Source organism: Pogonomyrmex barbatus, unplaced genomic scaffold (genome assembly GCF_055798465.1).
Source record: "Pogonomyrmex barbatus isolate J1 unplaced genomic scaffold, ASM5579846v1 scaffold3, whole genome shotgun sequence".
In the NCBI taxonomy this organism is placed as follows: Eukaryota; Metazoa; Arthropoda; class Insecta; order Hymenoptera; family Formicidae; genus Pogonomyrmex; species Pogonomyrmex barbatus.
In genome coordinates this window covers 143,547-162,731 of record NW_028297127.1, presented here as the reverse complement: position 1 = coordinate 162,731, position 19,185 = coordinate 143,547, and the positions used below count along the sequence as shown (strand labels likewise).

Below are 19,185 nucleotides of genomic sequence, written 5' to 3'. Positions count from 1 at the left end.
CTGGACTTGTCTGTTTTATCGATCAAATATATTTCTCTAATTTCTTCGCTTTCCTTAATCCGAATAAAAAAATTCTTTCTCAAAATGAGAAAAAAATATCAAAATAAATACGGATAGCTATAAAACCATAAGAAGAAACAAAAAAAACTTCTATATTACTTCTATATTTTTGTTACTGCCTAAGCCACTTATTCACTTGATAAAAATAATGACAAGTGTGTATCCAAACAGAAACTATCCACTCATATTTATTCAATAAATAAAAATATTTTAAGACCTCCAAAACATAATTTGAAAACTTATAACAACGTATATCCTTTTTCAAAAACAACTATGTATCTTCATTACAATTGATTCATCTTTCATTCTGCACATAAAAGTAAGATATAATTGTTAAAAAATAAAGTTTATTAGGTATTTTATACTTTATGTCTAAATTGTTGTGTAAATTCAAGCCTCATAACTTAGAAAGTACTTTCTAGAAAAAAACTTATTATAGTGTTTTGAAAAGTTCTCGAAGTAAATTAGAAGTATATATAACGAAAATTGAGATTTCCATTTAAAAAATTGAAAGTGACTTCATGTGACTCTCAAATGACTATCCAAGATCAAACCAATGACATTTTTTTTATTCCCCTCGAATTTACAAAACATTTTTTTGTCTAACATTTTTCTCTAAAATGCACTGTTCAAAAGAAATATTTGAGATCATCGTTTAAAATGGTACATTCTATATAATATATAAATAATAAATATTATTATTTTTTAGTTTGGCGTTTTTATTTTTTTGAAATAATGTTATGGCAACGTGAACGAATATGATACTTGTAGTGACAATATTAACAGTAAAACAATTGTTATTATAACATTTCTAGAACAATGTTATATTATATGTTATGTACAAAGTGACACGTATATTTTAAAAACCAAGTTTTTTCAATTGAATATACATCCTCAATTATGTTAAACCAAACTAGCAGTACCGATGTTAATGACAACATTATCAGTATTTCGTTCATAAATTGTTAGATTGTGTTTCCTTGGCTGTTTCAATAAGGCGGTGAGTTGTCCTCCACTTGTGAATGATCCTATTGAAGGTGATAAGATCACATCACATTCTAACTGACCTATATAAGAAGAAAACGATTTTATAATGTTCTACGACATAATGTTCTATTTTTAATATAAAAATTCTTAATGACAATGTCTAATTAAATTAACATTTTAGTCATCTTATTAAGAGATTGTGCCTAGTTCGCAGATTGAAAAAAATCGAATTTCTGTGAACTTTTTTTAAAGGAAAACGTATATTCTCTCTGAAACGGGCGTCCCTCTGCTTAAAATTTATTTACACCAAAATTTTCGCATGGGCACTAACATATCTACTTTTATTACCCGCCTGACACCTGTCAAAAATTCAACATGGCGGTCCAAAAATGGCGGCAAAACGTGGGAAAAGCTAAAAAAAAAGTTAAGTATTTATTAAAATACATGTCAAAAACATATTATTAGAAAGTTCCATTCGTGCCTGAATTATATGTTTACATATGTATTTTCATAAGCTATCTGATGTTTTTGAAAATTCAAAATGGTGGATCCAATATGGCAGCATAATCTAACGCAGAATAGAATAACGAGATTCTTGAATTTCATAAAGATCTCTATTGGGTTCGAAGAAACTGTTTTGTACTCAAACTGAGTATATTTAAGTTCTGTTTTATTGAATAATGTTTTCGAAAATTCAAAATGATGAATCCAATATTTTGAAAACATAATTTTGAGAAAAACATATTTAAAGTTTAAAGTGCAATTTAAATTAAATTAATAAATTTATTTTTTAACTTACAGAAAATCATCTATACCAAGCCCATACAGAAGGCTGCTGCAGCTAATGTCTCTAAAACATTAATTTAATGTTGCCACATTTTTCCTTTCCAAATATTCTCTTGTACGCGGCGGTCAGATATCTTTGTGCGTTCAGCATCTTCTCTTATATATTGGTGGGCATTTGGGCTGTGGTTTACTTTCATAGCATCTTCAGTAATGCTCTTAAATTCTCATAAAATATAGTAATGTATGTGGGTGATTCGATAACAGACAGCGGCTAATTCGATAATAATTGAACTATTTAGAATAATTTTCGAGCTAATTTTTTAGATCAGTTGATTATAACTCTTGTCTTATTATTTTGAATGAAACCGCCAGCACTTTCTAGCAAAAATCTTTACTAAGCTCTACATAGATAGACTTGATTGCAACCAAAACATATGTAACTAAAGATTTTATAGTCATATTTATATGAAATTAGCTCTCCGTTCGCTAAAACGTACTGCTAAGCACACTATAATTTAGTTCCAGTTGAGCACATGTTATGACACGTTTCTTATTTGCAGAACTATAATGAGCTCTACAGTTGATATCAGAGTTCATATCAGTTTATATGTTGCTCATATCGCGTTATATAAGTTTTTCAATATGTAATTTGTAATACGTCTGTAATACGTCTGTAATACGTATACGTTTGGTCTGAAAGTTCGTCGAATTTGCTATTACATTATTATACGAAATCCTTCATATTGACTAATACAAGTATGTACCTTAGCAACATATATCAATAGATGACTACAAATAAGAAGGAAGATATTTGTCTCTAACTCCCACACTATATCTATGCGAAGTACTTTGAAAAAATATATATTCACGGTTATATATCCTCATAAAATTAAAGCAAATCAACTTGAAACTTTTAAGAAATATTTCTAACATTATATACTTCAAAAAATGTGATTTTTGAAAAAACAATTTTTTCAAAATTTCTGACTAGGCATAACTCTTTAAATAAAATGTTTAATAAATATTTAATAAATGTATCTACTTCATTGCTTATTTAAATAGTTATTTTGGAGTAATATTATTTTCTTACATTTACCTGATAACGAAGGCGACGCACCTTTGCTGGAGCCATACATGCGTGTGCTGTATCCAGAATCATTATGAGTGTCGTGTAAAAGTGATGTTGGACTGTACACAGATTTACGTGATCTGTACGGCATTTGTGCAATGTCATACGACATATCTTTGGAGATATCTTTCTTGCAGTTCATCTCTTTATATGTTTTGGATTGTTCAATCTCATCATCTTTCTCCTCACTATTGTCACTATCTACGACATTAATATTGATTAGAATAAATTATGTAGAGTCGGTGCAAATTATGCACAATACTTTACTATATAAGTTTCTTTTCATCTTTTTTAATAATATAATCTAACTCAATATTATATATGAATTCAAATTATGCAATTATATATGAATTTAAAAATGGGTATAATAATTAATTTCTGTTTCTATCGTAATTTATATTATAAATTTTAAATTTTCTGAAATGCTTAAATAATAATCATGAAGAAGCCATTTCTTTTTAAAATTTAAAAGATCATTTCTTGTAGTGCAAGATGAAATTTTACGGTTATTTGAAAATTATGTACTTCCATATAAAATTAATCGCTGAATCCAAAAATGAACCGAAAAATTAAAACAATTTGAAGAGAGCAAAATATAAAAATAAAAAATGCATTTTTAATTAAAAATCGCTCAAATGTTTCCTTTTCTTAGCTAGTCTATTTTCTTTGTGAATGCTCGAGAAAAAGTAATAATACGATCGAATATAATCAGATTTAATCTTTCATATATAATCATATTCGAAAAGTGGCGCGATATGATTTTATAAAATTAAATTTGAATATATCTTATCTCGTAAGCAATCATGTCATTTTCACAAAATTTTTTACAAACAATTATATATAACGAAGTATAATTGTAAATAATTTTATGTAATTAAAGATATCAAAATATTCATTAATATAATTTAGTTAATTTATTAAATATACTAAATAGAAGAGATATAATAAAATGCGTAAACGATTATAATATGTCTTATTATTGATATTATATTAATATATATTAAAACATTGATATTATATTAATGTATATTGTATATTAAAACACACACGCACGCACACAACAAAAAATGTAGTATCTAATTATTTTAGAATAGATATTATTTAAAAAGAAAAATGCTTTAATGATGATTTAGCTAAAGATACAGTTCTAATATTTTTGACTCGGTTATTACTGAATTTAACATAAACATAAACATAATTACGTTCAACGATTCAACAATTTAATGTGATTTGAATCATAAACTCTCCGCCTGGATCGTTTTGATCCAGCGGTGCAGCGTATTAATGGCCCGCCAGCAAACGCCTGTTTTATTTACATACATACGCAGTTTGTTGAGTCGACAATTACGTTTTTACCTATGTATGTATGTAATAGACATATCGTGGCTTGCACGCGTCGAGAAAGTTATGTATTACACAGTAGTTTGCGTTTATCATCAGTAAGTAGGAGAAATATAGTTTACGCATGAAGATAATTCTCAAGCGAAAATATGGACATACTTATATTGAAGAATAAATACTTTGTATTTCGTAAACATTTCGTCAAAAATCTTATTTTAATAACCAACACGAACGAAATTCCGATATGGATCAAATAGACCCGGCATTCGCCGTGCACGTGACTGTTTCACCCGCCTTCCGAGAATTAAAAGAGAATAATAGACATCAAAACGAAAATCGCATCAAAAATTGAACATAACTTTTGAATGTGACTGCTTTAGAGGCTAATAAGAACTTTCTAAATATTTCTTTTATATTGAACTATATTATCTTTATTGATATTGTTTGCCTTATAATATTTTAGTCATTCAAAAAATATTGTCACCTTGAGTGTGAACTCTTCGATTTTGAGAGCATTTGATACGTTCTTCCAGACTGGCCTGTTCATCGCTTTCGGAGTGACTTCTTCGCCAACTATTATGTATATCAGGTACTTGTTGAAATTGTTTTATCATCTCCTGGACACTGCCATTCCATTCTATCATATTCCCATGGTTAATCTTTTGGATTTTGCTCTCGTCCATGCACATGTTCATACTAAGCATGTCATGCGACACACAACTCTTAAAAACACAAGAGATAAACAAAAACTTCAAATAAGACGTCTGAAAGACGTCTACAAAATCTCATTTATTGAAAAATAAGACGTCTTTGAGATATCTTAAAAACGTCATAAATCGGGTCATAAGACGTCTTAAAGACGTTTTTTTTTTTTTATAATTTAATAAGACGTCTTATAATATTTAAGATGTCTTTTAGACGTCTTTAAGACTTTAACAACAAAATATTGTATAGCGTAAAAGTTTTTATTAAGCAAATCCTTAGTCTTTTTATGAGAAGGCAATGTTCCTTCGGTCAGACGCATCCAAACCCTTCATTCTATCAATGAAATCATCAAAAGAATGACATTAAAATTTAAGAGGATTGTTAAAAAAAAACTGTTTAACAGATTTTTATCTTTAATCAATCATGAAAACTATGTTACAACATTTATACATATTTATCAATGTGCATTATTATTACATATGCATTATTTATTATATTAACTTTATTTAGTTGTTTTATAAAGTTAGGCTTTTTAGGACAGCTAGCATTTTAATTATTATAAGTATACAATTACAATTATCTAGTTACAATTTTGTTCTCTAGATAGTATAAGCTATGAATAACATGTTTATAATTGGCATAGTTGTGCAATAAAAGAAAATGTTTTTTATTTTTTCTTTGAAATGCCTTTATTTTCCCTTTAAATATTTTTATCTTTTAAGCTTATGCTTTGATATCTTTTTTATTTTGAGAGAATTAAGTAAGATATGTTTGCCATATTGTAATACAGATTTTCAAGAATTAAGAAAAGTAAGATTCCTTCTCATAAAACAGAAAAATAACATGTTTACTTAACCTTTACTCAAATCATTATCAATTATTACAAATTATCATTGATGCATAACTACTTTTTGTTATTTATTTCAAAGAAAAACAATAATGAATGATAATACAGTTCTTACTCTTTGTTGTCTTTCGTTCATAGGAGCTGATTCTATCGCAACTATATCTGGGGACGAATTTCCACTCTGTTTAATAATTCCATGGAATGTTTCGTTCAATTTTGGAGAAATATCCAATACTCTGAGTTCAGATTTAGTTATTCTAGATTGTGAAGGCAATTCTTTCATGGATATACTAAGTCTAGGTATAGCTGGTATATCGAGATCGTCTAAACTTCCACGATGAATGGGTGTTTCTCCAGGAATTTCAAAACTACGATCTTGTGGTCGGTCATCCAACAAATCCTCTAATGATCTCGTCCTTATTGGAGATATAACTTCCGATTGATTGTAGTTGGTTTTTACTAGTCTCTCGCTATATCTACCTCTCCCACCTCGCTGTAGATGTTGCTGAAGATGCGAATACTTCTCATTACATCTAGAGTGTTCTTCCTGAACGCATTTAGTTAATTGCGAAATTTGTCCTCTGGTCCTCCTTTCTAAATTGGCAACTTTTAAATCTAACTTTTCGTGAGCCTGATCGATATGTGCTTTTAATTCGGCCTTATCTCGTTCCAGCTTTGCCTCCATATGCCGGAAAAATGGTGCACAATAGCATGTGTATCCCACACCAACTGGACCCTTTCTGATATTACCTGCTAGATCTAAGTAATACTGTTCACCTCGACCTAAAGGATCAGCTGGTAGCGAATCTAGACGAGGTTGAGGAAATGATTCTGGATCTGGATAATAGTGACAACCATAAGGTGACCATTGTCGACCCATAATAGCTCTTTCAAAGCGGACTTTATGCTGTTTGCTATTGGCCTTATACTTCTTTCGATCTTTCTTTGAATTACTTCCGCCGCCACCACTTGTGCCGCTTCCACTTTTTTCTCGCTTTTTATCAGATCTCATCGCCTTATCTGATAAAATTATTAAATTAATCAGATACTTTAAATAATTAATTGCAATTTTGTACTAATTAATTATTTAAAGTCATTTATGAAACAAATCAAATGGTTAATTGTTAATATTATTAATATTATTTAAAAGAAATAATGATAGTACAACGTTCACATATGAGTAATAGCATTATTCTGTGTAATATAATTATTAATATATTGATTTCATATTACTTATACTCATAATTGATTTCTTATTTATAGTTATAATTAAATTTGAACTTACTATCATCTATTTTGCCATCTACTGAATCACCCTCACGGCTTTTACTGCGCGTTCGGCTTTTACCTCGCGCCCTAGAAATAATTTCTAGAATTTCAATATGATTCTTACGGCGGGCAATATCTTTAGCCGTTTCATTTTGTTTATTGCGCAGATTTCGATCACAACCAGCTTCTAAAAGAATGCGCGTCAATTTTCGGCGCCCCATAGCTGCAGCTATATGTAAAGCAGTATCCCCATTCTAGAATAGATAAAAAAAATGATATATAAATAGTGATTGAATGAATATATTTGTTACATCCTGAGGATTTCACGATTTTCCTTTTCCAAAGTAATAAGATGAATGATAAGCTTCAAAGAACAAATTGGGAAGAGTATTACTCCCACACACATCCAATCGTCTCCTTCCATTTTAAAGTTTCGAATTCGAAAATATTATAGTTTCGATATTTTCGCATTAAAATTTTCGTTTTAAAATTTTCCTAATGCTAAGAACTCACACAACTACACATATAAAATGACAAATGTATAGATTTTGAAAGAGTTCGTTTACAATCAAAATCACTAGCCACTTTAGATTCATTCCTTATTAAAGCAATTTTTAAAAAATGTTGAACTAACATGAATATATTCTTAAATTGACATAAAAAAGATTATAATAATTTTTTACCATTGCATTCTTTGCTAAAAGGATGATATTTAAACCATTCTCATAAAGATGATTTTTGTTCAGTGAAATAAAAAATATAATTTAAAAATTGTTCTGCACTCTATTGAAGTACACGCACGCACGCACGCACGCACGCACGCACGCACGCGCACATGTGTATAAATATAAAAAAGTTAAAAAAAAATTATTATATCTAAAAAACTATAGCCGGCTTTGCTGGCCGTTGACATTACAACACTTTATAATTATAACATAATGGCAATTTGGGTCTGTAATATGTTTTATCGTATTTAATGTGTTAATATGTGTTATATGTAAACGCACCAGTTTTGAAATCTATCATTATTTGCGAGAAACGAAATGAATTTTTTTGTTAAGCGTCCAAACAACCTATTATTTTTGGAAGGATTCCAAAGCTTTCTTGCGTAAATAAACTTTCTTTCATAAATATATGGACTTTCAAAATGATAAATGCGATGATAAATCCGTTTAAAACGACTAAAATTGGCAATTTTTATTCCCGCTTTTACATTTTTTGAATTTAGTTATAAATCCGCAGTTAACATAACAGATGTTAACAGACAATAAATACATAAATTAATTAATTAATTAATGAAGTAAAATTAAATAAAGCAACTTTGACTATTACATTTCTTAACACAAATGTTTTATTATTGTATATATGTTTTTTTTATTTTGTGTGTGTGTGTGTGTGTGTGTGTGTGTATATATCATTTAGTAGAAATCTTATGCTTACTTTATTTTGATCAGAGACTTTGCACAAAGCTGAGATTAATATACGCATTACGCCGGCGTGACCATAACGTGCCGAAGTGTGAAGTGGCGTATCGCCATACTGAAACAAATAGATTGAATATTCTTTAAGAAATGAATAAAATTTGCTGAAAAATAATTTTAAAATAAACACAATATTTAATATGTTTTTCTTACTTTTAATTGTTTCTGCAGTAATCAGTTTTAAAGATTTAGCTTCATATTATTAATATTATTTCCTTATTTTATCCTCATCTGATCCTCGATTGATAAATACGATAGTCATTAAAAAATATTAAAGATTACTCACGTTGTTCTGAAGATCGGGATTGCTGCCGGCTAGAAGGAGTTCTCGACAGGTTTGATTATGACCGTTTTGACAAGCCAGGTGAAGCGGTGCAAATCCAGCAAAATTCCTGGCATGTAGTGAGGTCCGTTGAGTCCCAAGGGCTTTCGCCAGAATTGCCACAGTCCGACTGTAGCCACGCCATGATGCTTCGTGCAATGCCGAATTTCCATGCTAAAAATATGAAAACATATTTATTGTGAGTTGCTTAGTGTTAAGATCAAACCCCAAAGTGTCTCAGGAGAATTATAGCTCAATCTCAGATGGAATTTGTATAACTACTCGAGAAAAAATAATAATATATAATCGAATATAATTAATATAATCCTTTATAATGTATGCCAGCGTATGGCACATTTTAAAAATTTGAGAATAAAGAATCATACTTCATCAGGTAACAGCTTAACATTTTCGTTGAGCAAGCGCACAACTCGATCAACATCGCCATGTGCAGCTGCTTCACGCAACTTTTCTGCCATTCCAATCGCACATCTGTAAGAAGAATAATATACATTATTTTGAAAATAATATACATATACAGTATTTTATGAAAATAATATACAGTATTTTATGATTACACATTTTAAAATAATTATGATTTTAATAAACGTAACGTACCTAATTTAATTACGCTTTTTGTATCTCATTTTATAATTAGGAAATCTTCATTATCGTTTGACTTTGAGATATTAGATCAATTTAATAAAGAAAGTCGAAATATTTTTAAAGTTTTTAAAGAAACGAAAGAATAATATACAAGTCTAATTCATAAATTCAATGTAGATAAAAATCTTGCAATCAATAATAGAAACAAAATATATTTAGACTGTCGAGTAGAAATATATCAATTTTAAAATATAAAAGTTTAAACGGTTTTCTCAATATTATGTTGTATATTATGTTTTTTGTAGAACAATTAAAATACAATACTAAGAATACTAAGAATTTTCAATACAATATAAATATTTTATAGAGATATTAAAATGTTACTGTTTATCATAATAAATAATTATAATAACTAGCTATTCATTAAAATCAGAATTATAATTAAGAAATATTTTATGCTAATGATGGAGAGAGAGAAAGAGAGAGAGAGAGAGAGAGAGAGAGAGAGAGAGAGAGAGACTTCTTATTTATTTACTTCTCTGTATATATTAAAAATAATTTCATTATTTCAATAATTTCAATAATTTTAATTATATTATATAATGATTATATTTTATCATAATGTTAAAAAATTTTTTTTTAATATTTTTTTCTATTCTTCCTTGTTGCCTTCTTCGTTCTTAAAATTTAATTTTATTCTTATACCGATTAAAAGCTATGTTTAACTTTTTCAAAATTTCAAAAAATTATATAGCAAAAAATTAGATCAAGATTCCAGTTGATAGAAATTTTAATGCTCATTTTATTAAATTGATCATATCTGTTTTAAAAAATTTTGTATAACTTTGCATAAAAATTGAATTTCTCTAGAAATATCATTTTCGTGTTCAGCCATTCGTAATTATATTTGATTTTAGTAATACAAAAATTTTTTCCAGCACATTAAACCAGCATTTTCAGTATATAAAGTATATAAAATATACTTTTTAAATCTTTTTTGATACAAATATTTTTGACACATACATGCATAAATATCGTGCGAATGATTAGTAATAATTTTGTATTGTTTTTGAGCAATAATAATATGTTAGATACAATTCTTATTATAATTTATAATAATATAAAGTAATTGTTAAATTATATGGCACAAATCTTGTATTACAAATCTAATTTTTCGAATTTTATCTACATTATTATATATGTTAATAATAAAACACATAAAAGATTTCATAATTGATATTGATTTCAACTAAAAAATTCTGCTATATTTTGTTCGAATTATTTTTTAAAATTATATTCTTTAGAAAAGTTTTGGAATTGATATATCTTATTATATTTATTACATTGCATTCTTTTTTTCTGGCCGCGGTCCGATTCATGGTCAAAGCATTTTTGACGTTCTATCTTTATTGTTCATTAGATATAAAACAAGGATAGAATGACGCCAATAGTGCTTTCAGCGTGAATCGAACCGCGGCCTCTGTCATCTAGATAATAAAAATCTTTAAAATTACATAAATATTGGATTATAACAAAAGTAACAAAAAGTAAGTTTGTTTAGATATCATTAAACGCGTAAAAGTTATGTGGCTTAATCATCTGATATACATATACACATACGCACGCACGCGCACGCGCCCCGCACGCACACATACATCACACACACGCACGCGCGCGCGCACTAGACACATTCCGCCGAACAGTTTAACGCATTTTGTATACGCAAGCCTAATCGAATTCAATCCCATTTATTTTATATCCGTCTGAAAATAGAAGGAAATAAAGTGCATTTTCGACATCTTATGCTATTTTACTTTTGGAAAAATGAAAACGCAATACAGCGAGACAGTGATTTTATGAAGATGCTGTAGGCGTGATGACTGAAAGTACTGTTCGCAAGTGATTCGATTCAAAAATGGTGATTTTAACCTCAAAGATCAGAAATGCTCAGGTAAGTCTTCAATTGTTGATGATGATCAAATTCAACAAGTCGATTGAAAAAGTAATCCATTGAGTACGACATTGAGATATGCCACATATCTCATATGAACACGATGTAATAATTGTCTTGGAATTTTACTAAAAAAATAATACGACCCAATAATTTGTTACAGTCCAATAATTTGTTAAATTAAAATTTTTTAGCAACTATATTTTGTATTCTTTAATCACTTTTAAGCACTTTCAGTATGTTTCCATCTTCTCTTTTAAATTCTTGATACTTCTAACACAAAGGTCACATCACCATTCACAACTACACACAAATATATGCGCGAGTGCACTATTTTCTTTCATTTGTAACGATATACTATGAATTTGCGACATATATCATATTTACTGGATACAATTGGCTTTTCAATGCGCACTTTCGTAGACGTATATTTTCGAACGAAAGACACAAAAAGGCGATCGCACCAAGACTGGTCGTGTATCGGGAGAAAGCTACAATTCGCGAGCGAGTGATTCTACAAGAACTCAGAGCTCAGTACCGTCGCAAGTTACTAACTTTATAAGAGCCAAATAACAACAGAAATTAATAAAACAAAATAAATAAATGTAATTAAAGAATCGAACAAAAGGCAAGAAAGAAAACAGATTTCAAATTTATATAATTTCATTGTAAGTTGTTACTTTACGATCATATATATATATATATATATATATATATATATATAATATATTATATATTATATATATATATATATATATTTCTACTGATATAAAATTATGCAATTCTTAAAATCTGTTTTTTTTATTTTAATCAAATATTATTCTAATTAAATAATTAAACGTATTTTTTAAAACACACACACACACACACACACACACACACACACACATTTTTTATATAATTTGTAGAATTTATTTAATAAATTAATATATTATACCACTATATACTTAGATGTTTACATCAGATTTATCTTAATTATATTTAAGAAAAGAGAAATTTCTTATTTTAATACAAATTATTATTATGCAAAGGTGCTACTTGAAAATTAGATAATTTAAATAATAATTCATAAAAATTTCTATTTTTAGTTAGTTTTTTTCAAAATGACTATATAATAAATAACAATTCTTTGGTAAACAAAACATTTACAATATTGATTATAAAACAAAATCACACGCAATAATTTAAAAAACAAAATATTTTATTTAAATGTAGGTAACTAAAAGTTTGTTAGCCGGTACTGTCCCCTACTACCTGACAATGTCACCCCTTCCATCATATCCGTGCCGTTCCGCTACAACAACCGGACTATCCCAACTACTATGGGTCTGTTATACCTCGGTCGTAACAGTATAACTAATAATGACACTGAAATCAATATTCGATCATATGTGAAAAGAGAATTTATGTGACCACTTCTTTTAAAAGCAATTCTATAGTATAGTTTATGGAATGTTTAATTCATTATTATATTTTTTAAAAAAATACATAAATTGTAGCTGTAATAAATTCACAATGTAATAAAAATGTTTATGCGTTTATATTTAAAAGTTTATATAAAAGATTCAAGATTCATAATTACATACACTTTTGCCGAATTTGATGTGACAAACATTTAGGATGCATCAAATTCAATTAACATAAATCAACGATAAATCAATCGATAGTCGATTGCCGATAGCAAACTTTTTTCGATAGCAAACGTATTTCGTTATTCATAATTTTACAATTCAATTTCTTCAAATCAGTGATGCGAGAAAAAATTTGTCTACAATTATAATAGAACAAATACTACTTCCCTTATAGAAATTGAAATATTGTAAATATATTATAAATTATTATTATTATTATCATTATTATTATTATTACAAAGAAATTGAATTACAAAGAAATTTAAAGTAATTAACAATATTTCAATAATTTTTAGTCAGTATTGTATTGAATCATTGATATTGATGAAAATGCTGTTATCTAACCAAGTATTAATCCTGCTAAATTTTATAATCAGACAAAAACTAAGTATTGAAATATATATAGTAGAATTGCATTAAAGTAAAAACATACAAAGATTTTATTAAACACACGCTATCACATTGTTAGTTTTAAATAACTTCAATGTCATTTAAATTTCGTGCGCATTCTGACTGCAAACTGAGCATACGGTATGCGGTATGCGATGTGACCACCGCGCATGCTCAGCGCATACGTCGCGTTATACGTCGGTATGACAGATTTCGTAACCTCGAAATTGCTCGATTAATACTATTTTTACTTTAACGATTAATATCTTAGTTCGCGGCAGAGCGAACTCACTTTTCTCTGCCAGATTCTTTCGTCCCATGCAAAAAGGCATTGAATGAGCCTAATTTCATTAAAATCAGAGGTGAGGCCTCTAAACTGAATAATCTTCTTATCTTCTTCAGTTTTATCTGTTTCAATTAGGGTTGCCATCCATCCTCTTTTCCCCGGACACTGTCCTCTTTTTTAGGGTGTCTGAAAACCGTTCAGGGGGATTTTTTGAAAGCGTCCGGGATAATTATAAGCGTCCGAGGTTTCAAGAAATCTAAATATTTTGTTTTGATTCCTCTAGCATTACTCTGCATTAGCACAGAGATCACATAAAAGAGTTAAAATTTTTTAATTTTAATACCTAATAAAACTTAAACTAAACTTATAAAACTTTTTATTTTAAATCAAAATAGTCTGTATTTATTTAGTATTCAGTTCAAATTTTTCTTTGCTCTGAATGCTAATAAACAATTAGATGTGAAATAACGATTCATTTACTGTTCTAATAAATTTTATTAATTTAAACGCATTTTTGTCCGGGGTTGTAACCGAAATGTCCAGGATTTTTGGCTTGTAAGTCCTAGTTTTGAAAATTTTAATATGGCAACCCTAGTTTCAATCCATTTCCGGGGTACCTATCCATTTGCTGGATACCTTATTGAAATACAAATGTAGGAAATTTTAATATAGAAATGAGAAGTAATATAAAATAAAAATTAGTTTCAGAATATCTTTTGTCAAAATTAATTATAGACTATCTTTTGATTAAAAAAGTTAAGTTAATAAATATTGAATAAATGTTTTCACAGATTCTAATATGAATAATAATCATAAAACTGATGAGATGTTTCAAGAAAATACTCTAATTTGCAAACAAAAACAAAAGAGGAAAAGAAAATTTAGAATCCAAGAAACTGTAGATTCGCTAACACAATTGAAGGAAGGCTGGTAAGACATTTTCCAATTTTATTATATAATTTAATTTGATATAAATTAAATTATAAACAAATCAATGTATCATATTAAGATGTTATGTTCATCATATAACAGAATATAATGGATAGTATTACTTAATGCACAGCATTTTAAGTGTCTAACGATTATTTTTTTTGTATACTATAAATTCAAGATAATTTATATAGATAAATTCAAATTTATATCACCATCTATACGTCATTCTTTAATGGACTTATAGCAGTTTAAAATAAAAAAAAAATGCTTAAGAGCTTGTCTACTGAATAATACTATTTATTCTGTTGAATTAATCTTTGTAAATTAAAACATTTTTATTAAATTATAAATTATTTTTAAAATTTCAATTAGAGATTAAAAGATTTATTAATGAAAGAAATATTAATATAAATGATATGTAAAGATATAAATATATTTTATCAAAGTTTTATTCAAGTGTCTAATTAAATAATTAAATAATATAGCAATGATGTTACTATTGATAAGAGTCTATCAAGGGATGATTCAAATGAGAATGTAAAGATTCCAAAGAAGTTATCTAAAAGACAATTAAAGAAACAGAAGGCTCTCCAAGTAGCAATTCAGAAGAAAGAGTCTAGCAGAATAAATATCATGCAGAAGGCATTGAGTTATGTACACAGAGTATGTTATTGTTAGAATTATTTATTATTCATAATATATATGTATATAGAGAGAAAGAGAAAGATATATGAGTTTGATATTATCATTAGATTTTTAATAATGATATATAATTTCTTATAGTGATTCTAGTCTAGTAGTGATTCTAATCTTGTAGTGATTCTAATCTGTCTATGAGAATAGATAATAGAATAAAAAAAAAATCTGTTTTTAGTATATGTGAGTGATTTTTTGTCATCTATTTATAAGAAAACGTGTAATGAATAATTTATAATAAGTTCTTTCATTTTTTTTACAAATTACAAATTACTTGTGATTTATTATAATTTTAAATGTATCCAATATATTCATATTTTTCATTTTTTGCATTATAAGACTCATGAAATAAATAAATAATGGTAATTGCTGGATAAGATAACAAATGTCATATAACACATTAATTATTTTTATTTGAAGTTTTAGTAATTTTATTTTTTCTAATCAAATAAATTTTTTCTTTTTTTTTTATAAAGATATTGATATAATGTAAGAAGTTTATTGCAATACAATTTATTGAAATGCAATTTTTTTACTTACTACTTTATCTTACTTTTATCTTCTTATCTAAAAAAGTTTATTTTTAATTTGACCTTTTGTTTTTTTTCTTTTCTAAGAATCATTTTACTCACATATGAAAGTAACATGACGAAATTGACATGTTTTTAAAAACTATAAATTTTTATACATTCATTTATGAATTATTTAATTTTTATTATAAGCAAGATTTATAATAAAAATTATAAGCTTTAGTAAATTTGGAAAAAAATCATTATTTTTACGTTATCACAAAAATTAAAAAAAAAATCAAATTTTTAAAGTTGTTACTTTTTTTTTCCTATAAGGTTGATTTCATGAGCTATTATGTATATACTGTTGTATGTACATACAATATATAAACACGTTTTATGCACCCAATTATCCATGTTGTTGATTTGTCAGTTAAATATTAAATCTTTTGAAAGGTGAAAAATTTCTAAACATTGGTCTAAGTGGATATAAATATATTTTTTTCTATTTTGTATAAATATTTTTAAATATTTTAATGATTTATTCATAAAACATTTTATATATTTTTAATATATGTCGAATTTTTACAGTGGAAACATTCTAAAAACGAATGGAAATTCGAAAAACTCAAACAGATTTGGCTAATAAATAATTTGTTAGATGAGAATTCCATTTCTGAAACATTTTTTCCTATTGTTCTGGAATACTTCAAAGATTGCAGAGGCAAGGCACTAGAAATACTATTACAAAAGGCAGTAGAAATGATAAAGAAAGCTGAGAAAGAAGAAGATGAAGAACATAAATGCAAAATTATGAAGTCAATTGCTTATAAGAGAGCAAGACAACTTTTGCAGACTTTACCAACCGATAAATAGTTTTAATAATATGTTAAAGGAAATATTGATAAAATTGTTTAGATTTCCTACATCTCGTCTATATAACGATATGTAAAAAGCCAACAGTTTGTATAAAAGTTTTATATTTTCTGCAATACAGTAATATATATCAACCACATTATATCAATAAAGAAACATTTACTACAATTCTTGATTTTAAAAGTATATAAAAACTCTATACAAGAATTAACAAAATACAAAATTATTATAGATATTTTAAATAATTTTCAGCTACACTATGCATATTTATTAACAAATTGTCTTAGCTTATCGGTATCTTGAAGACCAACTATTCTTTCTAAAACTTTTCCATCTTTCACAGCAATGAGTACAGGCACAGATCCAACCTGAAAATTAATATGATCAGATATAGTTTAGACAAAGTTCAAACTTAATTGCAGATGACAATTTTGAATAATTATTATAATTTTTTATATATTTATTTAGGAAATGATTAAATCAATTACAAAGGATACAAAATTGACTTTAAATAAAATATAAATAAATTCAACTTACAACTTTTAAAAGTCAACAATTAATTGTTATAATAAAATTATAAAAAAGACAAATACTTACGTGATAATCAATAGCAAGATCTGTGTTCTCATCAATATCAACTTTCGCCAACAGAATCTTTCCTTGTTTTTCAGCAATAACGGTTTCTATTCTTGGAGTCAGCATGCGACATGGGTTACACCATCTGACATAATAGCAAATGTAAACATAAATAATAACATAAATATTATAATTTGATTCTCATCAAATTCTATTCTAGACTATGCAATATTAATTTTTTCTATACAATTTATGACTTAATGCATAATATATCCCAAGTTTGAGTTATCTTCTAATCATTATATTCATATAATTATAAATAAAAAAATAATTGTCTCTAAAGATTACTAAACATTATGAATAGTTAAATATCCAATTATTATTCTATGTAATGCTTACGTGGCAAAGAAATCCACGATAACAGGTACTTTGGAGTTCATTACACGTTCATGGAAATCTTTATGATCTTGAATCTTAAAGGTAGCAGATACTATTTGCTCCTGTACAGGTGCAGTAGTATACATTCTATTGCCTAAGAAGGTTCTATTACTACGAATCATCTGAAGTCCAAGACGCTGCATTTTTCAATTTTTCAATCTATTAATAAATAAAATGTGCAAACCTATTAGATCATATATAAAACAGTTTTCTCTTTTAAATTCTTTTAATATTTTCTATTTTTTTCTATATTCCTTACATTGACATTGTCATATATCCCTATTATATTTGTAGATTTTATTTTTTAATATATTTTTAATTTTGTGTTGAAAAACTTTCTTCTTTCTCTTCTCGTTGACATTAAATGAAATACTCGTTACTTACTCTTTTCCTTTTCTTTTTGGTCTTGGTTTAGCAGAGGATCGACACAAACCAGGCAGCAAATTCAGTATTAAAATAAATAAATCAAAAATAGCAAATAGATGAGACAGAGTTAGCAATGATGAAGACAAAATTGCAAAATGGCGCAAAGACGCAGATCATTGAATAAGTGTCGGTCCACAATAGATGATTCAAGCTTTAAGAAGTAAGAAATTGATCAATCGAATATGAAAAGAATAAATAACTGATGATTGGTCAATTTCTTACGGCTTAAAAATTAAATATCTATGTAAATCGAGACTTATAAGCTATAAATAAGGGCTCTCTCACACTGAACGTGACGAGCGACAAGCGACGAGCGATATCCAATGAGAGCTTTGCTTTTCCAAACGTCACGGATAGACGTTTGAAGAAGCAAAGCTCTCATTGGATATCGCTCATCGCTCGTCGCGTTCATTGTGGGAAAACCCTAAGCAAGGAATGTGAACGGGTGGCACCCGTTTGACCACGTCTCGATTGACCACTAGCCACTCACAGCGCTTGAATAATGGAAAAATTCTAGACACCGGCCCCTGTGAGTGGTTGTGATCAATCGGGATGTGGTCAAACGGGACTCTCCTATGTGGGACTACGATCTTTTTACATCTATGGTATAATGTTCAATGGTGATGACCTTTTAAAAACGAAGAAATTGGTTATATAAGAATCGTGAGAATAAATTATTAAAATACATATAAGAATTTATTATAAGCAGTTAAAATACTTATTATAGTGTAAGTTCGCATCGAAACAAAAAAAAATAAATTGCTATATCACAATAAAAAACAACTGTTAAATATTTACAAAGAGAATTCACACACGTACGCGTGCGTGTTTGTTTATTTTTATGTGTACAAAAAATACATAATTCTATTAAAAAAATATCAATAATGACTTCATCTATAATTCATCTATATGAATTAATATATCATTATGTAGCTCACAT

General features: G+C 27.6%; 3 protein-coding genes and 1 long non-coding RNA gene across 15 annotated transcripts; 2 read left to right on the top strand and 2 right to left on the bottom strand.

Moving 5' to 3' along the window:
• Positions 1 to 12: 12 nt before the first annotated feature.
• On the top strand, positions 13 to 1,982 carry LOC148935897 (uncharacterized). Its single transcript, XR_016139950.1, has 3 exons — positions 13 to 379; positions 770 to 1,470; positions 1,849 to 1,982. It is a non-coding gene; the product is annotated as an uncharacterized LOC148935897 (long non-coding RNA).
• dgo (ankyrin repeat domain containing protein 6 diego) lies at positions 756 to 12,067 on the bottom strand. 9 transcript variants are annotated; one of them, XR_016139941.1, is made up of 10 exons: positions 9,314 to 9,419; positions 8,892 to 9,101; positions 8,565 to 8,663; positions 7,141 to 7,378; positions 5,971 to 6,875; positions 4,788 to 5,025; positions 2,930 to 3,163; positions 1,847 to 2,056; positions 1,379 to 1,615; positions 895 to 1,127 (listed from the first exon to the last, which is right to left on the bottom strand). XR_016139941.1 is itself a non-coding variant. In XM_089080012.1 (9 exons), exons 2-9 carry the CDS (start codon positions 9,404 to 9,406, stop codon positions 964 to 966), a joined length of 2,187 nt encoding a protein of 728 aa, XP_088936138.1. In that variant the 5' UTR covers positions 9,407 to 9,419; positions 11,463 to 12,067; the 3' UTR covers positions 756 to 963. The 9 variants fall into 9 exon arrangements, 4 of the variants coding, with proteins under 4 accessions (XP_088936138.1, XP_011640435.2, XP_011640451.2 ...); XR_016139940.1 differs by having other exon boundaries at positions 1,379 to 1,459; XR_016139942.1 differs by having other exon boundaries at positions 1,396 to 1,459.
• Positions 11,189 to 16,973, top strand: LOC105429243 (uncharacterized). Of its 2 annotated transcripts, none has more exons than XM_011642096.2 (4): positions 11,189 to 11,484; positions 14,583 to 14,721; positions 15,210 to 15,387; positions 16,521 to 16,973. In XM_011642096.2, the coding sequence occupies exons 2-4, from the start codon at positions 14,591 to 14,593 to the stop codon at positions 16,803 to 16,805; spliced, it is 594 nt and encodes a 197-aa protein (XP_011640398.2). In that variant the 5' UTR covers positions 11,189 to 11,484; positions 14,583 to 14,590; the 3' UTR covers positions 16,806 to 16,973. The 2 variants fall into 2 exon arrangements, with proteins under 2 accessions (XP_011640398.2, XP_011640406.2); XM_011642104.3 differs by lacking the exon at positions 11,189 to 11,484 and adding an exon at positions 13,677 to 13,867.
• LOC105429321 (thioredoxin, mitochondrial) lies at positions 16,893 to 18,586 on the bottom strand. 3 transcript variants are annotated; one of them, XM_011642216.3, is made up of 5 exons: positions 18,468 to 18,586; positions 18,204 to 18,396; positions 17,781 to 17,978; positions 17,403 to 17,526; positions 16,893 to 17,173 (listed from the first exon to the last, which is right to left on the bottom strand). In XM_011642216.3, exons 3-5 carry the CDS (start codon positions 17,960 to 17,962, stop codon positions 17,063 to 17,065), a joined length of 417 nt encoding a protein of 138 aa, XP_011640518.2. In that variant the 5' UTR covers positions 17,963 to 17,978; positions 18,204 to 18,396; positions 18,468 to 18,586; the 3' UTR covers positions 16,893 to 17,062. The 3 variants fall into 3 exon arrangements, with proteins under 3 accessions (XP_011640518.2, XP_025074594.2, XP_025074599.2); XM_025218809.2 differs by having other exon boundaries at positions 18,204 to 18,534; XM_025218814.2 differs by lacking the exons at positions 18,204 to 18,396; positions 18,468 to 18,586 and having other exon boundaries at positions 17,781 to 17,994.
• Positions 18,587 to 19,185: the final 599 nt, after the last annotated feature.

What these genes read in the sequence shown, in the direction of transcription:
- dgo (XM_089080012.1), bottom strand. Translation starts at nt 9,406, where the DNA reads ATGGCAGAAAAGTTGCGTGAAGCAGCTGCACATGGCGATGTTGATCGA. An exon ending in AGATGGCAAAATAGATGATA is followed by an intron (nt 6,876 to 7,140) that starts GTAAGTTCAAAT and finishes TAATTTTATCAG; the next exon opens with ATAAGGCGATGAGATCTGAT. An exon ending in TCGAAGAGTTCACACTCAAG is followed by an intron (nt 3,164 to 4,787) that starts GTGACAATATTT and finishes TTAATGTCGTAG; the next exon opens with ATAGTGACAATAGTGAGGAG.
- LOC105429321 (XM_011642216.3), bottom strand. Translation starts at nt 17,962, where the DNA reads ATGCAGCGTCTTGGACTTCAGATGATTCGTAGTAATAGAACCTTCTTA. An exon ending in ATCGTGGATTTCTTTGCCAC is followed by an intron (nt 17,527 to 17,780) that starts GTAAGCATTACA and finishes CTATTATGTCAG; the next exon opens with ATGGTGTAACCCATGTCGCA. An exon ending in ATCTTGCTATTGATTATCAC is followed by an intron (nt 17,174 to 17,402) that starts GTAAGTATTTGT and finishes ATTAATTTTCAG; the next exon opens with GTTGGATCTGTGCCTGTACT.
- LOC105429243 (XM_011642096.2), top strand. Translation starts at nt 14,591, where the DNA reads ATGAATAATAATCATAAAACTGATGAGATGTTTCAAGAAAATACTCTA. An exon ending in ACACAATTGAAGGAAGGCTG is followed by an intron (nt 14,722 to 15,209) that starts GTAAGACATTTT and finishes TAAATAATATAG; the next exon opens with CAATGATGTTACTATTGATA. An exon ending in CATTGAGTTATGTACACAGA is followed by an intron (nt 15,388 to 16,520) that starts GTATGTTATTGT and finishes GAATTTTTACAG; the next exon opens with TGGAAACATTCTAAAAACGA.